Here is a 25,316-nt window from a genome sequence, read left to right on the forward strand (position 1 = left end):
ACCTGTGGGTGGTGACCTGAGAAGGAGAATGGAGACTGGAGGAATATGGATGAATAGATAATAGAGATAGAGGGAGAAAGGCTGGAATAAAGACTCAGAGACAACAAGTTAAAACACGTGGGGAGTTACAAGCTCCATTAATGCCTCTCTAGAAGAAGATAACAAGCAGAGAAATTATAAGTAGGAGAAACAAGAGAACATGTGGGGAGCCAAGAGCTCCGGGATACCTCCCATGGGCCAGAGCACCAAAAGATTAATGGGATATATGTGGGGCAACTGCATTGCGTGAATCAAGTAGAAATGAGGAGCAATATAGGCAAGACCAAGAGATGTAAGATCAAGAGGTTGTGAGATTTAAAATGGTTGAGGTCTTAAACTGTAGTGATTAAAATGGTGGAAGATATAAATTGTGATAGATATAAGGGAGGGTGAGTAAATTTGACCACAGAAAATATGTTTCACTACGGTGTCTTGGTTTTAAATCAAATATAAGGTGGTCGCCAGGGAAATATTCCCAATTATTCAAATACCCAAGTCAACTGGGTTTTATAGAGATTTTTTAATTAATAATATAATTAGGAATTAGAGAAAGAGAGAAAGAGTAGGAAAGGAATAATTATGAAGGGCCTCAAGCCAATATGGCCTAGACCTGAGTCTTAAGAGAGAGAATCAGTCAGTCCGTTTTTTAACACTCACCACAAGGTCTGCCTAAACAAGGATTCTAGTGACACCAGGCCAGCTCCATCTCAGCTGACTTCACCAGAGAGCCTTCCAGGGAGACCTCCTTAGAGATTGTCCTCCAAGAGCTTCCCTTCTCCAGGGCCTCTCTCAAGAGATTCTTCCCAAGTGATCCTCATCAGAGATCCTCCAAAAGGAATTCCTCCAAAAGGATATCTCCTCAAGAGATTCTGCTTTTTCTTATATAGGGGTTTTTCTCTCATGTCACCTCCCCTAAGTCCCTACATCTACCAATCACTGTAGACGCTTTCCAAAGGACTGCCCATCTAAATTCCTGCTAAGTCGACCAATCTCCTCAGTAAGTCTGAATCAGAAAAAATGCTGCTGTGTTGACCAAATCTCCTCAGTAGGTCTGAACAAGAGAAAACACAGCTGAGTCAACTAATCTCATCAAGAGAAAACTTGCCTGACCCTTTTAGGTACCTAGCATCCCATTGTATCAATTCTAAACCTGGCTCAAAGAACTCCTTGCCTTATTATAAGCATGGGTCCGAGTACTTTCATTGTTTAGCAAGGAGTTTTTTTCCCCTAAAGCAGTCTTAAGTACGGGTGGAGTAGAGGTCCTTCCATTTCTGATCCTGGCGAGTTCTCACATCAAAATGGGGAATGTTTCTCAGTAGGGAATTTGTTCCAATTAAGAATCCCCTGATGGGGAAATTTTTAACATTCACAAGTCTGAGAGATTTCAAGATTTACAAGGTGCAAGAGGCAAGAGCAAGAGCAAGGGCAAGAGAGGCAAGGCAAGAGATGTAAGGGCGAGGCTTGCATGTGTTCCCCAACTTTTATTGGAGATTTTAGGAATGTGAAGTGGGAGGCAATTAATGAATATGTGACATGACATAGGTTTTAATATTGGTTGATTTGACAATCACGAAATCAAAGAGGAGGAGATTAATCCAACATGTGCTTTGTAAAGGAATGTGGTCCCACAAGGCTCCAGCTAGGACACTGTGGCCGCCAACGCCCAGCCCAGGAATTTGCTTGTCCTTTGGACTTTCCATACAATGATCATTAAGTGATCTCACCATAAGTCTGATAAATGAATACATAGGATACAATATCAATATATCAATCCATGCTTCCAAGATGCTAACATGCCTGGTATGCTACAGTAGGAGACTTGAATGCCTAATTGTTGGGGATGTGGGTTGGACTAAATGACCTTTGAAATACCTTCCAATTCTAAAATTATATGACTGAGAAAAAACAATAGTGAATGTGCCAGTTATAAAAGGAAGTTTCTCAATCCACATATGTTGTTTTAATAAAATTTTTGTGTGTTTGATAATTATAGTTGAATGGTTCAAATGAATTTCTCCAATTCAGTTTCCTTTTAGTGTAATACTAGAAATTTCATTGCACTGAAACAGTCTTTCTCCAAGAAACCTTATGTGTGATTCCCTTAAACTGTAATATATTTTGACAATATTATGGATAGTAGTAGTAGTAGTAGTAGTAGTAGTAGTCTCTTGGTAACCAAGGATGACGATTGTCTTTGTGTGTTTTTGTGCACAAAGACACTTGTGCATGAAGATTTAAGTGGAAAAGTCAATGCACAGAGACAGTCCCACTCTCTCGGCGTTGGAAGCCTGGGTCCAGTGGCACGAAAAGTTGTTACACCTGGAGACTTCCTCAGCTGCATTGGATGGCCATGTTGTCTTTTGTGCTCCAACACGCCCTAAGCGCTCCACAGTGCTTTGCTGCATCGCCATCTCAGTCGTTGAACCTTCTTATTGGTTTCTTCCATCTGTTCCGCCAAAACAGTCTTCACATGCTGGGTGAGCAAAGCCCTGGTTCACCAGGGGTCGACGACCCGATGGCTACCCTCACAAGGTTTAGCTGGTCTGTCGAAGCCGTTGCCTGGGGTGTGGTTGCTGCCATATGCTAGCAGCTACTGGGAGCCACAAGTGAGAGCTGGGTGTCAGGTGGGGGTCAGAGGCTGGAGAGCTGCCCTAGGAGGGCACGACAAGCCTTCCATACCAAAGATATTACTCCTCCCTGAGCACCCATACACTGGATATTATGGATACCTTAAGTTAAACAGCACATGATTATTTTTATTCCTTTAATCATTTTCATCTGAATTTCCTTTCCTCTCATTCACTTTTCTTATCCTGCCCATATTTCTATTTTCTCTTACCATTCCTATTATCCTAAAGGAAATCAGGTAGTGAATTTACAATGAATTGAATAAACCTGTCTGATTCCTTTTTTTCTTTTAGTGATTGTCAGCAGCATTGTTTTTTGGCAAATGCTGGATGCATTACACTAAAAGACAGATGCACACATTCTCCTCTCACCTCCTCCTTTGGATGGGACTGCCATATGGGGCAGCTGGGAAGTGGGAAGAAGACTTCAATGTGCCTCTCCTTCCCTGCTTTCTTCTTTATCCTCTACCACAGGCTGCTCAGAATCCATCTGGACTGCTAGACTGTTTATATTGCTTAGATGAGATCAGAGTTAACAACTCCATTTCTTTTGGTGACATGGGGATGGAGGACCATCAGGCCCTACTGTTTTCTCTATTAGTACCCTAAAGTCCTCCAGGTCTTATCATCTAGATGTCTCTATATCCTCCAAACCTATCTTCTTTCCCCTTTAGACAAAGGGGATGCTTTTGTATTGTAAAGTAAAAGAAACCTTTAATGCTTAATCATATACAGTAGGCTTAGCCATCACCATCACCAAAGGACCTTTGCACATCCCCCAAAGTGCTGACTTGTGGTCAGTTGGAATTAGGAAGTATGGCTTTCCTCTTCCCTGTTCAATCCCTGATTGCATCCATATTACATATACACACATATATATATATATATATATATATATATATATATATATATATATATATATATATACTCCTACACATTTTTTAAAAGGATAGATTCAGGGTTAGATTTGATCATGAACTGTTATACCATAGTAGAACTTAACTCATCACTGGCCTTAGCTATTGAATCATCATGAGGCAGCTTGGTAATACAGAAGGTAATGCTGGATTTAGGCTTAAAAAGAGCCAAGTTTAAATCCTGTCTTAGGCACTTACTAGCTGTGTGACTCTAGGTTAGACACAGAACCTCTGTTTGCTCGTTTCTTCATAGGGTTGTTGTGGGAATAGATGAATTAATATATTTAAAGTCCTTTGTAAACCTGAAGGTGCTACATAAATGCTAGCTATTGTCATTATTATTTCAATTCAGGGATGCTATAGAAGATTTTTAAAAACAGAGCCCCTTTAAATTTGTGAAGTAATTTAAATGGGGGCTTTTATAGTTTTATATATCCTTAACACTCTTATACAGTTGAATCTGTTCCCTATCTACTAGAGAATTTTAATGTAAAATTTCCAATTAATGGTTTCACTTATATCTAATTATATTTTATTTTGTGCAAAACTTTAAAAATTTATATTTATCAAAATCATTTTATCTCCTGTGATTCTCTCTAACTCTGATTTGGTCAAGAGCTCTTTTTTTTGGCAGGATTATGAAAGATAAATTCTTTCTTATCCTTCTTATTTGTTTATCACTCTCTGGAGATTGTAAATGGCATGAAAAGTGATCTAAAACTAATTTCTGTCAAATGGCTTTCCAATTTTTCTATCAGTTTTTGTTTTGATTTTTAATTTATTATTCATTTTTAAGCATAAAAAAATTGAGTTTCAAATTCTCTCATTCCCTCCAGCCCCTCCCCCAATCACTGACAACACAAGCAATATGATACCGATTATACATATGAAATACAAAATATATTTCCACCTTAGCCATGCCACCAAAAAAAAAGGCAAGAAAAATAAAGTGAGAAAATTACAATTCGATTTGCTTTCAGAATCCATCAATTCTCTCTCTGGAGGTGACTAGTAATTTTCATCATGAGTCCTTCTGAATTGTCTTATATCATTGTAATGAGCAGAGTAGCAAGCAAATGCAAATTAAAACAACCCTTAGGTACCTTCTCACACCTATCCGATTGGTTAATAGGACAGAAAAGGAAAATAATAGTCTTTCATAGTTGAACATTACATTGCTGTTACTGTACATAGTGATCTCCAAGTTCTGCTTACTTCTCTTTGCATCAGTTCATATTAGTCTTCACAGGTTTTTTTTTAAAGCATCTTGCTCATCATTTCTTATAGTTCAATGGTATTCCATCACAACCATATACCACAATTTATTCCGCCAATCCCAATTGATGGGTATCCCCTCCATTTACAATTCTTTGCCACCACAAAAGATCTGCTATAATTTTTTCTTTTTGCATATAGACCCTTTTCCTTTTTTCCTTTGTTATTCAGCCCCTAGCTGAGGTATTTCTGGGTCAAAGGGACAGTTTTTAGCTCTTTGGGTATAGTTCCCCATCGTTCATCAGAATGGTTAGACCGCTTTTACAACATCACCAACAGTTCTTTAGTGTACCTATTTTTCCATATCCCTTTAAGCGTTTATTATTTTCCTTTTCTGTTTTATTAGGTAATCTGATAGAAGTGAAGTGGTACTTAATTGTTTGAACTTTCATTTTCTAATCAATAGAGATTAGTCTTCCTCCTCCTCCTCCTCCTCCTTCTATTTAATTATCATTATGGTCACTAGCACATTGTCCTCTTTTTCTGCCCTGGGAATCCACGCTTAGAGAGGTAGGGAATCCAGATAGAGTTAGGATAGAGCAAGACGCTGGATCTTACCATTCTCACCTCAGGTTCAACAGCCTGATTGGAGAGAGACTGGAGGGCCGGGTTTCTGGTTACTATGGTAACTCTGTTAGTGAAGGTCGACCACTACGTGGCGCAGCGGAGTAAAAGCCCCATCTGGGAATAGGGACGACTTGAGTAAAGTTTGTCTCATTTTCTCCATCTGTAAATAAAACTCACAACAGCAACCAGTTTTCAGGATTGGTGCAGAGGATTAAATGAGATGATATTTTGAAGCGCTTTTCAAACCTGGGTGCTATATAAATGCTGGTTATTATTATAAGTCCAAGAAAACCAGACTGGGTTAGGCTTAGCACAGAGGCCTCTAGCCCTCTCTATTGTCTCTCTACCCTTTCAGACATTTCCTCAAATAATCACTCTGTGGCCGACTTATAATTCAATAAAAAAAAAAAAGCTTTAGAGGTGAGAGCTGCCCATATGTGAAGAGCAAACCAATCAGGCGGCTCAGGGGAGAACAGTGACCCCCAGGAGGAAGAAGGAACTACATTTCCCAGGATTCCGCGAGGGCTCCGGGTTGGGGGAGGAGAGACAGTAACCAAGAAGGAAGAGGAACTGCATTTCCCAGCATCCCGTGTAGCTGCCGTAGTTTCTGAGCGCAGGCTCAACATGGCGGCGACCATGGAGCACGATACCGCTGCTGGTTCGTCTGATCCGCAGGAGACCGAAGTTCCCGAGACGAAGACGTTTAAAGACTTAGTAAGGGAGGAGTGGGTCGCTTTTATTTATTAATTTATCCTTGTTTATTTTTACATAGCCAGACCCTGGATCAATCCCGGAGCCTTCCCAGAGAGATCCAGACTGGAAGGATGGGGTAGTCATACCATAAATGTTTATTAAGTCCTACTTTGTGCTGGGCACTGAGCTGGACAGCGTGTCAGGCACTGGGGTGGGCAGGCAGACCATAAAGGTTTGTTAAGCCCTACTGTGTGCTAGCCTCTAAGGAGACAAACTATTCATCTCATCTCCTGACTCCGGACCTTTGATCGAACCTACCTCTGTCTTTGGGTCTGGGGGCTCGGGGAGATGAGGCTTTTTTGAGCTTGACGCAGTGATCTTTTTGGCGCTCACCTGTCTTTCTGAAGGGAAAGGACAGACTTGTGCCTAAACTGGTGATGGGGTGCATATCTCCCCCTGCTTTAGGACGAAGGTGCCTTAGGGACCATGGATTGGCTGGGACCACATTTCCCGTGCTCAAGTAGAGTTCTGGGACCCCTTGTCCAGAAACTGGGTTGGTTCCACCTCCTGCAAGGATCCTTTCCTAGTCCTCCTTCCTTTGGAGATTACAGTATCCGCATATTAGATATGTGTATATAGGGTTTACAGATAGGGATACATAAAGGAAAATTCCACAATTTATCCTATATATGTAAATGGGCTATACATTTAGGAATAAGTCTAGGATAATCCTGCAGTTTTTCTCTTATATGTGTGTATATATATATATATTTTCATATATTCACATATGTGTATGTATATATGTATGTGTGTATTTAGGAGGCAGCTGGGTCGGTCAGTGGATAGAGCTTTGGGAAAGTCACTTAATCTGTTTGCCTTAAATCCACTGGAGAAGGAAATGGCAAAACACTTAAGTATCTTTGCCAAGAAAACTTTATGGACACTATTGGTGAGCTATGGACCACAGGGTCAGAAAGAGTTAGATACCATCGAATGAACAATATATATGTGGGTATATATATCATACACACACATATACTATAAGTTGGGGATTTATTCTCTATGTACATACACATGTATATATGTATTAGACATATACATATATACCCTTGTGTATATGTTTTTATAGTTCTTTGCATGTTGTCTTTCCCTTCAGACTGTGAGCCCCTTGAGAGCAAGTACTGTTTTTTTACCTTTTTTAGCACATAGTAGGCATTTAATGTTTATTGATTATGTGACTGCTACTAAACTTATAGAAAGGAAAAGAGTTTTGGAGGCTGCAGTTTTTTTTTTTTTTGGCAATAGGGGTCAAGTGACTTGCCCTGGGTCACACAGCTAGGAAGTCTCTGAGGCCAGATTTGAACCTAGAACCTCCTGTCTCTAGGCCAAGTTCTCAGTCCACTGAGCCACCCAGCTGTACCCTGGAGACTATAGTTCTAAGGTTTCTTTTTTCTGAATTCAAAGGGTGTGACAGATGTTTTGTGTGATGCCTGTGACCAGTTGGGATGGAAGACACCAACCAAAATCCAGATTGAAGCTATTCCCATGGCACTAGATGGTGAGTTAAAGTGAAATAATATACAGATGACAGATAATAGCACAGAAAGAAATGATCCTGGCCCAGATGGTTTCTTCCCTTAATATCAGGAATTCTTAAAAGAAGGACTATGAACCTGTTATTTTAAAATATTTAGGTAACTATATTTCAAGATAATTGATTTCCTTAACAATCTTATATATATATATATATATATATATATATATATATATATTTTATTCATTTAAAAACATTATCCCTAGCAGGGATCCTTAAGCTTTATCAAACTTCCAGAAGGGCCATGTCATAAAAAGGGTTATAAACTCCATGTTCTAGGTCCATTCCAGTTAAATATGAGAGCAAGAAAAGACAAGAGAGGGAGTCCTTTAGGTTCAAAAAAGCAGATAATGTGTATTGAAGATATACTTTGTATTTAATACATAGAATAGTAAACCAAGATACACAAATTCAACAAATTAAGCATCTCTTCTGTGTTAGCGATTAGAAATGACAATCCTAATTCTATTGGATTGGTGTGATAGTTGACATTGGTACATAAGTAAATTGAAAGGTAGAGAGTGATGGTAGTAAAGGCAAGAACTGAACAAAGTAGGAAACTGAAGAGAAAGCATTTTTTTTTTCTTTCATAAAAGTAACCCTTGGGAGAGGAAGGGTTGAAAGAATCCCAACCAGACCTGTGACTTCCCCTTGCCTTCTCTGCCTGGCCCCCTAATGCTGATAGGTGGTACTATGGTAGGAACAACAGGGAGACCTCTTGGCCCCTACTATGCTTTTCTGACCTCTGGAAATTGTCATTTAGTTACCTATTATTATGTGACACCCATATTTCATGTAAAATGTAATGTGATTACAATATAAGAAGTTGTGATAACCAAATATATGTGTTTTTCTTTTTTGGCTGTGTTGAAAGGGGGAAAAAAGCATGCTTCCCCTAAGATACTATGTGAGGTAAAAGGAAGATCAAGGAACGTTTCATAGAAAAGGTAGCATTTCATTGGTGGGAATTCCTGGTCATAGTGAAGGAAGAATGATATTCCTGGCATAGAGAACAGCATGAACAAAAGCAAGGAGGTGAGAGGTTACACTTCCTGTTTGATATGGAAAGTCACCTGGTTTTGCTATAATTTCTGTGCCACAGGGAATGAGAAAAGATTGGAAAGGTAGGGTAGCATTACATTGTGGAGGGCCTTGAGTACTAGGCAAAGGAATTTGAATTCTATTTAGTAATCAGTAGGGAGTCTCTGAATATTTTTGTTCAAAGGGATAACATTCTCAATTCATTAAACACTTATTAAGCACTTACTATGTATCAGGCACTGTGCTGAGTGTTGGGGATATAAGAAAAAGACAGCCCCCATTCTCAAGGAGCTAACAGACTAATGGGAGAGACAATACCCAAAAAGAGGCAGGAAAGGGGCTACCAGCTTATACCCGATGTCTGGGCATCTTGTTCCATGGAGGTGAAAATAGGAAGAGGCAGATGCAAAGTGGAATGAGCAGAAGGCTTTGGGAGGAGTTTGATACTTGGCTCTCTGCTCACTGGGGAGAGAACCTGAGGGGGTCTTGTCAAGGACTGAGTTAGTAGCATGGTGATGAGATTAGAAATGATGAGCTCATCCTGGGAGGAATATCTTGTTCCCCCAAAGTTGAAACCAGGGAGAGCTGAAACCAGCAGATACCAGGGGAGTGAGAGAATGAGATCTGTGCATGAGAAAAACTATTCTGACTGAGACCTGATGGACAAATTGGAGGATGAAGATAGGAGAGGCTGTTAGGCTATTTATTGCATTAAGGGGAATGGCACAGCAGATAGAGTAAAGGGTCTGGAGTTAGGAAAACCTGAGTTCAAATATACTTCAGACACTTATTACTAGTATAATCCTGGGTGTGTGGCTTAACTCTGTTTGCCTCAGTTTCCTCATCTGTAAAATGAGCTGGAGAAGGAAATGGCAAACCACCTTAGGATCTTTGCTAAGAAAACCCCAAATGGCATCACAGAGTCAGACATAACTGAAATGACTAAATGAGAATAACATCCAGGGAAATGAGATGAGTACAAGATGAGTAGAATTCAGAGGAAAGGATGTGAGAAGGAAGGCATAGATGTGAAGACATGACTGGGGAAATGGCAAGTAATTCAAAGGTTTGTTTCATAATAGCGTGTGTAAAGGAATGGAATGAGATAATCATTAAGATTTTAAGTGCTAAATGTGTGCTAGGTGCTTATATTGTGCTAAGTACTGAGATACCCAAAACACCAGATTACTTTCCAGTGGGAGAAACCTTATTTACAGATCAGTACAGTGATAAATTCAGGGTGTCCTGAATGTCTTAAAGCAGTTTTAAACTATAATGGCTTAACTTTTGGGACATGTTGTAGAGCATAGACTGAAGATAACCTTAGAAGGAAAGGAGATAACAACTGTTAAGGGCCTCCTAGAGGAGGTGGTCCTTGAGTTGAGCTGTAAAGGAGACTGAGGATTCTAAAAGGTAGGGATGAGGAGGCAGAGGATTCTTGATGTGGAGGACAGCCAAGATGGAAAGGGCAATGTTCTGTGTAAAGGAAAAGCAAATGGCCAATGTAGCTGGACTTCAGAATGCTTGGAGGGGAATGATGTGTTAAAAGTCTCTAAAGATGGGAAGACACCAAGTTGTAAAGAGCTCTAAGGATAGCCAAAATACCAGAGAGAGGAGTATGATTTTGATTTTAGAGGCAAAGGAGAGCTGTTGAGGTTTATTGAGTTTGTTGGGGTAGGGCAACACAGTTAGGCCTTTGCTCTTAGGAAAATTTCTGAGAGGCTTGTGTCAGTGAGGATAATTAGAAGGCTATTGCAGTAGCCCAGGCAAGAAGTGATGACGTCCTCAACTAGGATAGTGGTTATGAGTGGGGACAAGGGAACATGTGCAGGAAATGTTATAAAGAAATTACAGGATTTGTAATTGATTATCTACAAGGGGTAAGGGAGAAAGAGGAGATGTTACTGAGATTATGAGATGTTAACTGTTGGTATCCTCAACAGTAATAGTCAATAATTAGTAAACATTTATTAAGCACTGACACAACAGTTAAGTGGTACAGTGGATAGAGTGCTGAGCCTAGTGTAAGGAAGACTCATCTTCCTGGGTTCAAATCTGGCCTCAGATACTAGCTGTGTGACCCTGGGCAAATCACTTAACTCTGCTTCAGTTTCCTAATCTGTAAAATGAGTTGGAGAAGGATCTGGAGACCACATGATATACAGAACAGTTGAAGAACTAGGGGTATTCATCCTTGGAAAGAGGAAAGTTAGTTGGAACATTATAATTTAAAGAAGATTTTTAAGGGCTGACAGGTAGAGGAGAAATTGGATTTAATTTTTATAGCTCTAGAGCAGGGGTCAGCAACTGTGTTGAGTCACTGCCTATTTTTCTTGAAATTAGGCTAACTAATTGGGCCATTTGGCAGTTAGATTTGGCCTTTTGGACCTCTGCTGTAGAGCATTAGTAGAGCCAGTGAATAGAAGTTTCAGAAGAGCAGATTTGCATTTCATGGGAAATGACTTCTAACAATTAGATTTGTCTAAAATGGATTGAGTGGTGTGTTCCTGGTCAAAGTGGAAGCTAGATGATCATCTGCCGAAGCTATAGTGGGGATTCTCACATTCATAGGAGTGTTGTACTAGACTAGGGCCTTTAAGTTGTACGTCCCTGTGGGCTGCATGTTGACCTAGAAGACTCCATTTTAATATTATCTGTGTTTTGTTGCATTTTAATTTTATTTTGTTAAGTATTTTTTAATCTGATTTGGGTGGTACTTGGGAGTGTTGTGCATGTTTGAATCCTCTGTGTTCCAAGTAAGATTGTGATATCATAATCATGGAACATTTGTGAAAGTTACTTCTAGGACAGAGGAGAAATGAGACCCAGATAATCCACAATCTGAATAATACCTTATTTGTATGGAGATAAATCATTCCTTAGCATGTAATCTGACAGACTTTCTAAAGCAGAGCTAAAATTCTTTCATCTACTAAAGCAAAGTTTAAACTTGTTTTTTGTTCTTGTAGGACGTGATATCATTGGTCTGGCAGAAACAGGCTCTGGAAAAACAGGGGCCTTTGCTCTGCCCATTTTGAATGCTTTGCTAGATACCCCACAACGTTTTTTTGCACTAGTTCTCACCCCTACTCGGGAACTGGCCTTCCAGATCTCAGAGCAGTTTGAAGCCTTGGGGTCTTCCATTGGAGTTGAATGTGGTGAGTAACCAAAGAAGAGCATTAGTAGTATGAGTGACAGGACAGATTGGAAGGGTAGGAAAAAGGATAGTGTGAAGAAATGTTAATTTAGTATTAGTTCTAGCCTTAAGTATTAGGGAATCAATTGTGATTTAGTTTTAAATGAACATGGGACTTGAACCAACTTCATATCCTTTTCTTTTTTAGCTGTAATTGTTGGTGGAATTGATAGCATGTCTCAGTCTTTGGCATTGGCAAAAAAACCACATGTGATAATAGGTAAGTTGCTCTTTCTATTTGTAAGACACTATTAGTGGTGGAATGGGATGGTAATGACAGTGGAGGGGAGAATCTATTATTTTATTGAGACTTTGAGGTACTTCAAGATTATGGTTTTTGTCTCTTTGAATTCTTTTGTGTGGCACAGTTAATTTCTTTCATTCTCCTTTCATTTGCATGGATTTTCTCATTTTTTTCTGAAACCTTTTTTGGTAGCAACTCCTGGCCGACTGATTGACCACTTGGAAAACACAAAAGGCTTCAACTTGCGAGCCCTTAAGTATTTGGTCATGGATGAAGCAGACCGAATATTAAATATGGACTTTGAGACAGAGGTGAGCTTACTTGTGGTTTATCACCCCTTTTCAAGAGTTAGGCATTTAGTACAGAGGCCTGAATTAAAAAAAAATATATTAAGTACCTTTTGGGTCCAGGGTAGTGCACCAGGATGATTCTTTGCTATCTATTATACCTTTTCCTCATTGGAAATATTTTAGCTTTCTCATTTCTCTCAGAATTTAGTCTCATGACAATACTTTGGCCATGAGCTAACATATGTATGTGTTTATGTTGAGAAATATAGTGAGACATTTTCTTTTACATTTTTTTAAAGTAAGTTTAAGTAAGACCTTAGAGACAGTCTGGAGAATCTTTTCTTTTACCTAATTATTACATCTTACAGTGCTTGAAAACCATTATATATCCCTATTGATCATGATGATGGTTGATAAACATTTATTTAGCACTTACTATGTGTCTGGCACTGTGCTAGGTAGGAGAAATACAAAAAATGAAATAATTCCTACTTTCAGGGAGCTTACATTCTAATGTGTGTGGCAACAAATACATAGGAATGTACACATAGAGTAAATATAAAAGCAATAAATACAGAGTGGCCCCAAGGTCTTAGTGTAGTTTAAGCTTTGATATTGTAAATAGACTTTGGAGCCACTCCATATAAGGCAGATGGGACAGAGAAGAATGTGAAAAGTGTGGGGACTGTGTCTCTTCAGCTATTGAGGTGACCAAATTGGTGCTGATCAAGGCTTTTTCTGAGTTCTTTTCTTCTGGTGCTTTCTTTGCAATCAATTAGTCAACAAGCATTTATTCAGCACTTACTCTATGCCAGACACTGTGGGCACCAGAGGGACAAAACCAAATTATTTAATATTCTCTATTCTTACAAGCTTTGCATTCTGTTAGGGGAGACAACATATTCATACCTAATTATATATAGAATTAATTCCAAATAAAGGCAAGGCAAATACAAATTTAAATTGTATTATATACAAATACAAAGTTAAATTGAACTGGAGGTAGGGCTCTAGCAGTAGGAGGAGTTAGGAAAGACTGATGGAGACGATGGTACTTGAGTTTCATCTTGAAGGACATGAAAGTTACTCTTTCAGGTAGAGGTGAAGAAGGCTGCATTCTAAACATTGGGATGACTAGTGAAAAGTTCAGGAGTGTTGGGTGTGGGAAACATAGTTTGACTTGAGTATAACGTGTAGGGTTGGGGAGGGAGTGATGTGTAGAAAAATTGGAAAGATGTGTTGAGGCCACATGAAAGGCTTTAAAAGCTAACTGAAAGAGTTTACATTTCCATATTACTTAAAAGCAATAGAAAGCCATTGGAATTTATTGAGTAGGGGAGTGACAGGTTCAGATTGACGCTTAAGGAAAATCACTTTTTTTAGCAGCATGTAGGATAGACTGGAGTGGAGAGGGATGAGGCAAGAGATCAGTCAGGGGGCCACTTAATATTCTGGAAGAGGGATGATGAGGACCATGAGGACCTGAACTAGGGTGGCTGTTCTGTGAACAGAGGGAAAGGATCAGATGTGAGAGACATTGGGAAGTTAGAAAGTGAAATAGAAATGTAAATCTGTGTAAACTATTTCTTGTTGAAATAGAAAAGATGATCTGTGTGACACTATTACTTGTTCCTGCAGTGATTGGATGCTCTGGCTTATGACTAGAGAGAGCTGCTACTAAGTATGGGGACACTTGCTACAGAGATACTGTTACAGGGGAATGCTACCACAGGGGAATGCTCTGGGGTTTGCCTACTGATCCCTACTTTATGACTACTGGATCAATATTTTTCCTAATCTTCTCCTACCCTCTCTCCCTCCCTCCTATACCCTCTCCTTCCTGTCTCCCTCACCTCCCACTTCTTCTTGAAGCCTTTGGTTTCTTCCCTCCCCCCTGAGTGAACTATAAAGATACTCTTTTCTTTTCCTTTTCAAGTCAGGGGGTTTATTGGGAAATAGGATGGGAAACTGAGGTAAGAGGGATGAGGATGTCCCTAACCTAAAAATGAAGATTATGAGGGCTTGGGAAGTCACAACTATGACAGAGGGATAGTCAGAGACGGAGGACAATAGTTAAAATCTTCTTTCTTCTTCACAAAGTCACCAATTTCAAAAGCCCCCCTCAAGAGTCCTTCAGCCTTGGACAGAAACCATGCCCTTTATAGTATTAAATGACTTGCATCTCTAGATAACTGCTTGAATGAGAGCTTCCATTTGCTTACTCCAGCAAAAGCTGGAGGTTCACGTCAGACTCAATAATTATCCAAGAAATCCATTGAGAAACTATATAGTAAATGAATTATTTCTCCCAAGAACAGCATGATCACTTAGAAGCCCATGGGCAATAGTAATGGTAGCTATTTTATCTAGTAAGATGAACATTAAGGTGGCCAAAGATGGGACATGTGAAACCTAATATGCTCTGTATCCAAAGGAAGCAAGAACAGAAGGTTCTCCGAGAATGCTTGAGTGGTCAGAAAGACCTCACAGTAGGACCCTTGGAAACCTTGGGAAGTAGCAGTGAGCAGTAATGGTAGTGGTTCTTCAGAGTTACCCTGAAACATCAGAGAGGGCCCTGATATTGGAGCTTTCTGAAAAAAAAGGTGGTAGGACTTAATTCATGGAGATGTAGAAGGGAGTGCAAGAACCTATGATGAGATGAAATACCCAGAGTGTGCAAGAGGGCACAGAACCTGGTACAAAATCCTAGTCTAATCATGTACCAAGAGAAGTAAATCAATGGAAATCAGTATCAAAAAGTTGATCTGTAACAACAATAAATAGGCTTAAATTTTTTTTTTTTCACAAAGACCATAAGAATATTTGGAATTAGGGTTAGGATTAAATTAACCTAAATAAAGAAAGAAGTAAAAATGAAACAGAAGCTCTTGAGGGAAATCATTGGATGGAGAATAAAGAACTTATAAAGAGAATGTGATGAAGCTTACCTAAGAAATGGAATTCTGGAAAATTAAAATAGACCAAATATAAGTCAGGGATTCCATGAGACAAGAAGAAAACGTCAAAAGATAAACAAAACAGAAGAAAATGTGAGACATTTGATATAAAAAATAATTTACAGATAAGAGGCAATTTAATACTCCTTGGACTCCCTGAAAACCATGATAAAAAAGCCTAGATACATATTTCACAATATCATAAATGAAAACTACTTAGATTTACTGTTAGATTCACTATGCAGGGTATAGTGAAGATAGAAAGATTCTTCCAGACATCTCCTTAGAGGAACCCCAAATGAAAAAGTCCCAGGAATCTCAAGGCCCAAAATTTAGAGCGCCCATGTAATAGAAAAAAATACTACAAGCTTCAAGAAACAAGGAATTCAAGTCCCAAATAGTGAAGATCACATGAGACTTGACAGTTGAAGACTTGGAATATAAGATAGATTTATAGCCAAGAATAACTTGTCTTGCAAAGCTGAGTGTAATCCTACAGAGGCAAAAAATCAGATCTTTAATGGAATAGAGGACTTTCAAGCATTTATGAAAACACCAGTCTCAGTAGAAACTTGAGCAATTGGAAGCCAGTAATATGAGATGGAGACTTAGAGTTTAAAGTAGAATTTTTTTGTGTGTTCTGCTATATTTGTGGAAATGCTCTTTGTGTGTATGTGTTTAATTTCATAATAATAAAAAAAAAAAGGTTAAGGGACTTAACCATGATCAGACTGCTGGCAAATGTCAGAGACAGGTTTTAAACCTAGGTAATCCTATTAGGAACTTCTTTCTCTCATTATCGTTGAGAATATATGTGCATTGTTTTTATATGCACATTATATATGTGCATTTGTCTTTTCTCATAAATAAGCTCAAGTAGCCATTTACTTATAATTTCTTCTTTCTAATGGTCCATACTCAAATAAAGTATCATTTCTATGCTTTATCTCCTTTAATTCCCCAAACACTTGTTCCCAACATTTGTGAGAAAACAGTTTTGACCTGCTGTGCTAAGGAGAGTAACCAAGGGGCAGGCCAAGGGCTCAATTCACATCCTTCTTTAACTGTATCCTAGGTTGACAAGATTCTGAAACTAATTCCCCGAGATCGTAAAACATTTCTTTTCTCTGCTACCATGACCAAGAAGGTGAGCTATATTTCTCATGTTTACCTATGAATTAACTAGTAAAGTAGCCTTGAGGTAGAAATCAAAGTTATTAATCTTGCTTTTATTCATTCAGGTGCAAAAACTTCAGCGAGCAGCTCTGAAGAATCCTGTGAAATGTGCTGTATCTTCCAAATACCAGACTGTTGAGAAACTACAACAATATTACCTCTTTATTCCCTCCAAATTTAAGGTCTCTATTGCTGTCCCTCTGTCCCCTTAGTTTTTTTATTTCTGATAAATTGCTAATTTTTGATGAGCCATGCTTAGTAGGTAGATAATGAGGTATAGACAATTCAAAATGCAAAGTAATTTGTAGTTGGAATACATTATAATTACACTACTCCCCACTTACCATGGGTTATAGATAACATCACGTCTTGTAAATTCAGCATACCAGTCTTAGTAAAGTTAGTTTCTTTTTCTAAGCTGATTGTATGACTTGAAACTCCTATTCCTGTATGAAACTTATTATATAGGAAGAAAAGAATAATTATATATTTTGATTTAAAAGACCTTTTGGGGTACTTAAATATGATTACTGGAAAGGAAATCTCAAACTATGTCCTCTACTGCTAGACTCTACATATGAAATAAGTTGTTCATGATGCCGTTAAAGAAATTGAAAGGAAAACAGGATATCTTGTTTTTCACTCTAACTCATTTCAGTCATAGGAATATGATTTATAGATGGAAGAGACCTTAGAAGTCATCTTGTCTAGCTGTTCATATATATTAATCAAAAACTTGTTGCCAAATCCTTACCACTTTGTCTCATTTGTGTGTTCTTTAGGATAGCTACCTGGTGTATATTCTGAATGAATTAGCAGGAAATTCCTTCATGGTATTCTGTAGCACTTGTAATAACACTCAGAGAACAGCCTTGCTACTCCGAAATCTTGGATTCACTGCTATCCCTCTCCATGGACAGATGAGTCAGGTGAGAATTCTAATTGGCTTAAGTTTGATTGTGTGTTTACTTTCTATCTGTACTCCTTATTATATGGAGTAATGGATGAGAAGTTATCTCTAAGGTACATTAGAGATGAGGATCTAATAATGAGGACTTATTGTATTTTTTGCAGACTATTAAGTATTGCCACTGAGAAATGAATATTTGTTTTCTTTTCTTATAGCATTGAAGAGACCTAAATTAATGGACTCTGGGAAGAATCTTCTTTCTTCCTCTGCAATGAATACTTTGTAGACTGATTATGACTTTATTTTGTCCCTCATTAGAAGAAAAGTGATCAGCTGGCCACTGGGTGCTATTACTAAGTGGGCCCTCAATTTTCCTTTCTTTAATTCAGCAGGCATTTACTAATAAACACTTTTGTGTTGAGCACTGCAGATACAAAGATGAAAAAATGACATAATCCCTCCCTTAAACTCATTTAGGAGGAAAGATATACCATATATACAAACAATATAGTCAAATAGAGTATGCAAAAGGCAAAGTAGAAATTCAAAACACTATTTGAAAGCATAATAGGAAAGTTTGAGGACAGAAGACGTCATTTTTCATTTCCAGGATTAGGAAAAAAAGAGTCCTGTAGGATATTCCACTTGGGATGTATTTAGAGATGAATGCCATAGGTGAGGGGGAAAGACCATCTTCCAATTAATTGGTAGTACCTAGGATTAGTTAGGGAAGAAAGAAGATGGAATGATATCTGCATGAATAAATGCTTACTAAATTGATTTGAAATGTGGTAGAACAATGGAGGGTGAGATCTCTAGTTTGGCTTGAATGCAGAGTATATGAAAAGATATTGCAGCTAGGTGATGCAGCAGATAGAGCACCTGGCCTGGAATGAGGAAAATATGAGTTCAAATCTTGCCTTACTATCCAAGTGATCCCGGGATAGTCACTTAATCCTGTTTGCCTCATTTTTTAAAATCTATAAAATGAGCTGGTGAAGGAAATGCAAATCTCTCCAGGATCTTTGCCAAGAAAACCCCAAATGGGGTTACTAAGAGTTGAACACCACTGAAATTCCTGAATAGTAACAACAACAATGCCACATGAAACTAGAAAGGCAATTTTTTTTTTGTACAAACATTTTTCATTATTATCTCTTTGGGGTACAAACATAGTAGTGATACTGTTGGATCAATGGGTATGCATCCTTTTAAACCCCTTTGGGGGGGCAGCTGGGTGGCTCAGTGGATGGAGAGCCAAGTCTAGAGGTGGGAGGTCCTGGGTTTGAATCTGGTAGATTTTTCCTAGAGAAGTCATAGAGGGGACATGAAAGCTGTGTTGACAAAGGATTATCATGGAAGAGGTGTTAGATTTGTTATATTTAGCTCTATATGGAAGAATCAGGAGTAATGAATGGAAATTGCAAGGTATCAAGACACAACTTTAGGACTGAGGTCAGGACAACCCCCCCCCCCCCAATTAATTTAAAAATACTTAAAGTTTTTTCAATTACATATAAAAACAATTTTTTTTACATTTGTTTAAAAAATTTTAAGTTCCAAATTCTCTCTTCTCTCTCATTGATAAGGCAAGCAATTTGATACAGGTTATACATGTGCAGTGATGGAAACATTTCAATATTAGTTGTGCTGTGAAAGAAAACAGACTGTTCTTTGTGGTGGCAAAAAAACTGGAAAATGAGGGGCTGCCCTTTGACTGAGGAATGGCTGATCAAACTATAGTGTCTGTTAGTGATGGAATACTATTGTGCTCAAAGAAATAATAAAGTGGAGGAATTCCATGGGAACTGGAACAACCTCCAGGAAGTGATGCAGAGTGAGAGGAGCAGAACCAGGAGAACATTGTACACAGAGACTGATACACTGTGGTACAACTGAATGTAATGGACTTCTCTACTAGCAGCAATGCAACAACCCAGGACAATTCTGAAGGACTTATGAGAAAGAACACTATTCACATTCAGAGGAAGAACTGTGGGAGTAGAAACACAGAAGAAAAACATTTGCTTGATCACATAGTTCTATGGGGATATAATTGGGGATGTAGACTCTAAATAATCACTCTATTGCAAATATTAATAATATGGAAATAGGTCTTGATCAATGATACATATAAAACCCAGTGGATTGCTTGTTAGCTACGGGAGGGGGAAGGTGTAAAAAATAGACACGAATCCAGGACTTCAATCCCCAGAATGTCCTGTAATCTCACTGAATTCTCACGTGGGCCGAGATCGAGAAGGTATTTAAACCTGGTTGTGAATAGGCTTGGGCTCTTTTTGGACTTCTGTTTTGGAGCAGAGGCGTCTCTCCTGTGATGTGAGATTATCTTGTCTAGGTCTCTCTGGCCTAGGCATGTGTTTTCTTATCCTGTATTTTCTTTAATCCTTAATCTTTAATAAACCTCATAAAAAAATAATACTCCTTGCAGAGAGAAACTAATTTCTACCTGCCTCTCTCCCCTAAATTTTAATCTTAATAAAGGGAAAAAGGGAGGGAAGGAATATGAATCATGTAACCATGTAAAAATATTCAAAATTAATTAATTAATTAAATTCAATTTTTTTTAAAAAGAAAGAAAGCAGACCAAAAGAAAGAGAAAGAAAAAAGAAAGCTAAAAAAATATGTTTCAGTCAATACTTGGACACCAAAAGTTGTTTTTCTGGAGATAGCATTTTTTATAAGTCCTTTTGAATTTTCTTAGCTCATTTTAATTGCTGAGAATAGCTGAGTCATTCACAGTTGATCATTGTACAATATTGCTTTTATTGTAAACATTGTTTTGGTTCTGCTCACTTCACTTTGCTTCAGTTCATGTAATTCTTTCCAGGTTTTTCTGAAAGTATTCTGTTGTTCATTTCATATAGCACAATAGTACTCCATCACAATCAAATACCACAACTTGTTCAGCCATTCTCCATTTGATGGGCATCCTCTCAATTTCCAATTCTTTGCTACCTCAAAAAGATTTGCTATAAATATCTTTATACATATAGGTTCTTTTTCTTTTTGTTTTTTATCTTTTTGGGATATAGATCTAGTGGTGGTATTGCTGGGCCAAAGGGTATGTGCATAGTTTTATAGATCTTTGGGGCATAGTTTTGTATTGTTCTCCAGAATGATTGGATCTATTCATAGTAACAGTGCATTAGTGTTCCAGTTTTCACACAGCCCCTCCAACATTTGTCATTTTCCTTTTCAGTCATATTAGCCAATCTGATAGGTATGAAGTAGTAGCTCAGAATTGCTTTAATTTGTACTTCCCTAATCAGTACTGACTTACAATATTTTTTTTGATATAATGAGATAGCTTTGATTTCTTCTAATGAAAATTGCCTTTCCAGGAAAAACTAGAAATTCCCCAAAGTGGAATGAAGTGCCTTGGGAGGTGGTGGACTCCCTTTGGTTTACATTTTAGAGAGGATTGTTTCTCAGGTATGGGCTGGATTAAGTGGCCATTGAGGTCCCTTCCAACTCCAGATTATGTGACTTTGTGATTGATAGGATTTTTGAGTTTGCATGACTAGGAAAATGGTGGTGTTGTTACAGAAAATGCACTGGCTATTAGAAACCTTTAGTGGTTAAGAGTTTTTCAATAAAAATAGAAAAGTTGGGAAGAGGTTTTTTTAGAGGAAAATAATATCATTTTATTCAGATTCCATACTTTCAGTTTTCTTTAACATTTGCCATTTTCTAACCCTAGTTTTAAACTGATCATGGTATTTGAATTAGAACCTATATCAAGAATATCAAGTTGATTTCTACTTGCTTCTTGTATTCTGTTTACACATCCTAGTATCATACTTTCTCTTCTCATCCTACACATAATCTTATTTCTTTCTTTTCATTCTTTCAGAATAAACGCCTGGGATCTCTTAATAAATTCAAGGCAAAAGCAAGATCCATTCTGCTTGCCACTGATGTTGCAAGTCGAGGTTTGGACATTCCCCATGTGGATGTTGTGGTTAACTTTGACATTCCTACCCATTCCAAGGTAAATTCTGATGAATTGTTGTTTTAGCTCAAATAACATGTTTCTAAATGGAGATATTTTCTGATTCCATCTACTAGTGAGTGTCAAAAAATAAGACAGAAAAATTTGTAGAGCAAGAAAAACCAAGTCAAGTCAACAAATGTTCATCAAATATTTACTATGTGTTAAAAAAAAAACCAAAAAACAAAAAACAGGTGATTGAGGTCATGATTAGTGAGTCCTTTCCTCAAGGGCTCAAGAGTGAAGATTTCATACATACCGGCTTCAGTCAACTGATTGAATTTGGGATTTTCAGTTTTTTATAGCCTTGGACATAATTTACTATGTAGATTATCATTGTGCAAAAAAGAAGGGAAAATGAGGCTGTACTTACCACCTTGTAATGATTTTCTGAGGAACACAAAAAAGACCAATAAATTCTGAGACCAGAAATACAATCCCAAGCCAGTTTGCCTAACTCCCCTTTATCTCATAGATTTGAAATTAGACTATTTTTGGCAGTGCTTTTTTTTAGGACCTGCATTCATGCTGTCCCCTATATTTCTTTAGTTCTGGTGTAATTCTTGCTTCTGATGGAAATTCTTCATTTTTTTAGGATTACATCCATCGAGTGGGTCGAACAGCTCGCGCTGGACGCTCTGGCAAGTCTATCACCTTTGTCACACAGTAAGCGATCTTACTTTTCCTTAATTTATAGAGCCAGAGAACTTGTACTTTTCCTTCTCCTTTGGAATAATTGAAGCATCCATATCATTTCTTAATCTTTATTGAAAAGCAGAGAATGTTACATGCACATATATCTTTATAGGTGGGTAGTATGTTTGTTATTGCAAGGAAAGAAGGTAAGTACTCTCATGGGCATTGCATGATATTTTTATTTGGCCTGTACTTATAAAAGAAATGCTTACTTGGAAATGAGGAACATATTAGACTTTGGGTCTCAAATGTTCTAGAGTCATACGAGTTTCCTTTTTCTGCAGGTATGATGTGGAACTCTACCAGCGTATAGAACATCTCATTGGGAAGAAACTTCCTGCCTTCCCAACACAGGAAGAAGAGGTCATGTTGCTGACAGAGCGTGTGGCAGAAGCCCAGAGATTTGCCCGCATGGTATAGAACTTAATTTTTTTCCCTTATTCAATGTGTATCAAACCGGGGATTATCCTTTAATGAAGAAATTCTAGACAAAAGATTCATCCTTAGAAGTGTTACCTTTAGTTTTTTCCTTGGAGGAATAGAAAATGGAGGTTTCTAAAAAATGACAATAATCATGGAAGGTTGTGAGGACATTAGAATGCAAATGCAACCTCTTTTCTGCTTTTTTTTTTTTTGTAGGAGATGAGGGAGCAAGGAGAGAAAAGGAAACGTTTCAGGGAAGACAAAGATGACAATGATGATACAGAAAATGCTACAGGTGTAAGGAACAAGGTCACTGGAGGAAAAATGAAGAAAAGGAAAGGTCAAAAGCCACGTTGATGAAGACCTGTTTTTGAACAAGACATTTTTGATTAAAGAGGACTTAAGGAACAAAATCCTACTAACAACAGTACTCTTCATTCTGAAACCTTTCGAGTTTGAACCAAGACTGATGGTTTATTTTTATGAACCGGCTGATGGTTTATTACAAAATATTTTTTTTCTCAAAATGGCTGATTCCCATTTAATGCCCCTACTCTTGAGACATAGTAGGATATACTTTGATAGACGATTAATAACTTTTTTATTAGAATTTTGATACAAAGGCTAAGCTGAGGAAATACAAGTTTTTATCATTGGCAGACATTTTCTTTAAGCTTTTGTGAACTTGCTTCTCTGTCTATAATGAAAAGAATGAGAAAGTTTCCCCACCTTTTAAAAGATGAAAGCACATCATAACTGTAATCTGCTTTAATGGTGAAATTGCAAGAATAAATCTGAATATTTTTAAAGAGCTTTTTAAGTATAGTACTTCAGAGATGAGCTTTACAGGGTTAAGCAGGGATCTCTTAATGTTACTCTATTGAAGAAATTACAAAGTGTATGGGAAATCCCTTAGGTGTGTTTATAACTAATCTAAAATGAAATGTTATTCATAGTTTATTGAAAATCAACAAAGAATTAGGGAGATGGATTAAAAATCATGAGCGAGAGAAAGAGTTCAGCCTGGATTTAGTAGATGGCAGTCAATTCAGTATTGATCATCCAGAGAGGGGCAATGTTTTAGGTTAGAACTTCTGGAGAATGTATCCTCTATTCATGTATCTCTCATCAGAAGATGAGTCCAAGAATGAGTGTTTCCTAGACCAGGAAGCAAGGCATCTTTCAAGTGGCAAATATGTAAAGTCACCTGTTCCATGAAAAGGCAGGGCTGTTTTGGGAAGTATATCCAAGGCCCTCTTGTATTCTCTCACTTTCATCTTCAGTCTTTATTTGCTCTCTTTGCTGTCTATAATTATACTTCCCAATCCTTTAAAATAAAATTCTTTACTTGGCCCTGTCATCCTATCAAACTACACTATATCACATTTCCTACTTACAGCCAAACTCCTACAAATAATCACCTTTCTTGCATCAACTTTCACCAACAGGATCTCAGTTCCACCACTCAGTTGAAGAGGACACACTCTGAGATTACTAGTGATCTCTTCACTTCTAAGTCCAGTGACTTTCAGCCCTCATTCTTGACCTTTTTGTAGCTTTTAACACCATTGATTCATTCCTTCCTCTTTTCTCCCAACTATTCTGCCTCTGACCACCACTTCTCATTTTCCTTTGCTGTATCACTGTTTGGTCTTCTAAGGCTCTGTCCTGAGCCCTCTTTTCTCTCAAAAGTCTTGGTGATAAAGTGATCTCAGCTCTCAGGGGTTCAGTTATCATCTCTGCAGAAATGGCAGATCACTGGACTTGGAATCAGGAAGTCAGTTCCTATCTGGCCTCAAACATTTGCAAATTCTGTGACTCTGGGTCAATCAATTACTCATTGTTTGAATTTAGTTTCTCAGCTGTAAAACAAAGGCAATCTCAGCACCTACCTCACAGGTGTTAAAAATAAAAATTGGTCTGGAGACTATATGACCAGATTTATGAGCATTTATTAGTAAAAAAGAGTGGTGTTGATAAAGGTAGAGAGAAAAAGTTAGAGAGCAAGGCCTTCCTAGATCTGATTTCTCCATTTAGCTGGCTCAGGCCATGCCACCTCTTCTCAGATCGCCAGGTCAGATAAGTAGGTGCTTGGATGGCTCAGAGAACCCAAACCCCTCAAGACCAAAGACCAGTATGAAAATCAAGAGACCCAGGCTGCTTCCCGCGGCTTAAAAACCCCATCGGCTCCACCTCCACGCTTGCATCCCCCTGGCTCTGCCATGTGGCCACTCGGGCCGCCCACTCACGAAGAACGCAGGCCTGGCCTTCTGACATGCCACATGACTCTTAGGTCACACCCCCAGGATCCACGCTGCCTCAATAATTACTCTACACAGGGATATTGTGAAGAGCAAATGAGATAACAGCATTACTTAGTAGAGTGTCTAGCACACACTAGGCACCGTATAAATTTTATTCCCTCCCCAATCTCTGAGGGTTCCCAGATGGGTCCAAACAAGGCCTAATTTCCCTAGAACTCTATATGCATCATCAGTAGGAATTCAGAAATCTCCCTAGATGTGCCGTTGTTATGTCACTAAGTCTGGAGGATGGATTGTCAGGAAAGAAACTGGAAATGGGGAGATCAAAATGTAGGCACGAAGAGATGCAGACCTGGAGTGAAGGAGACACACTAGAGCAGGCGCTGGGAGCC

The 25,316-nt window shown here is 38.3% G+C and overlaps 1 protein-coding gene and 1 long non-coding RNA gene across 3 annotated transcripts in view; one reads left to right on the forward strand and one right to left on the reverse strand.

The window, feature by feature from the left end:
* LOC103098261 (uncharacterized) overlaps nt 1-5,988 on the reverse strand; it is a 65,873-nt gene extending 59,885 nt beyond the window's left edge. For both annotated transcript variants that reach the window (XR_001624866.2, XR_472684.3), the window contains exon 1: nt 5,417-5,988. This is a non-coding gene — a long non-coding RNA (uncharacterized LOC103098261). The remainder of the gene's footprint in view (nt 1-5,416) is intronic.
* Nucleotides 5,989-5,990: 2 nt separating this feature from the next.
* Nucleotides 5,991-23,469, forward strand: DDX47 (DEAD-box helicase 47). The gene is made up of 12 exons (XM_001371199.5): nt 5,991-6,139; nt 7,583-7,676; nt 11,723-11,911; nt 12,098-12,169; nt 12,386-12,504; nt 16,516-16,587; nt 16,682-16,798; nt 17,399-17,545; nt 21,404-21,541; nt 22,137-22,207; nt 22,522-22,651; nt 22,877-23,469. Exons 1-12 carry the CDS (start codon nt 6,050-6,052, stop codon nt 23,015-23,017), a joined length of 1,380 nt encoding a protein of 459 aa, XP_001371236.2. The 5' UTR covers nt 5,991-6,049; the 3' UTR covers nt 23,018-23,469.
* Nucleotides 23,470-25,316: the final 1,847 nt, after the last annotated feature.

This window comes from Monodelphis domestica, chromosome 5 (assembly GCF_027887165.1).
Source record: "Monodelphis domestica isolate mMonDom1 chromosome 5, mMonDom1.pri, whole genome shotgun sequence".
Taxonomy (NCBI): Eukaryota; Metazoa; Chordata; class Mammalia; order Didelphimorphia; family Didelphidae; genus Monodelphis; species Monodelphis domestica.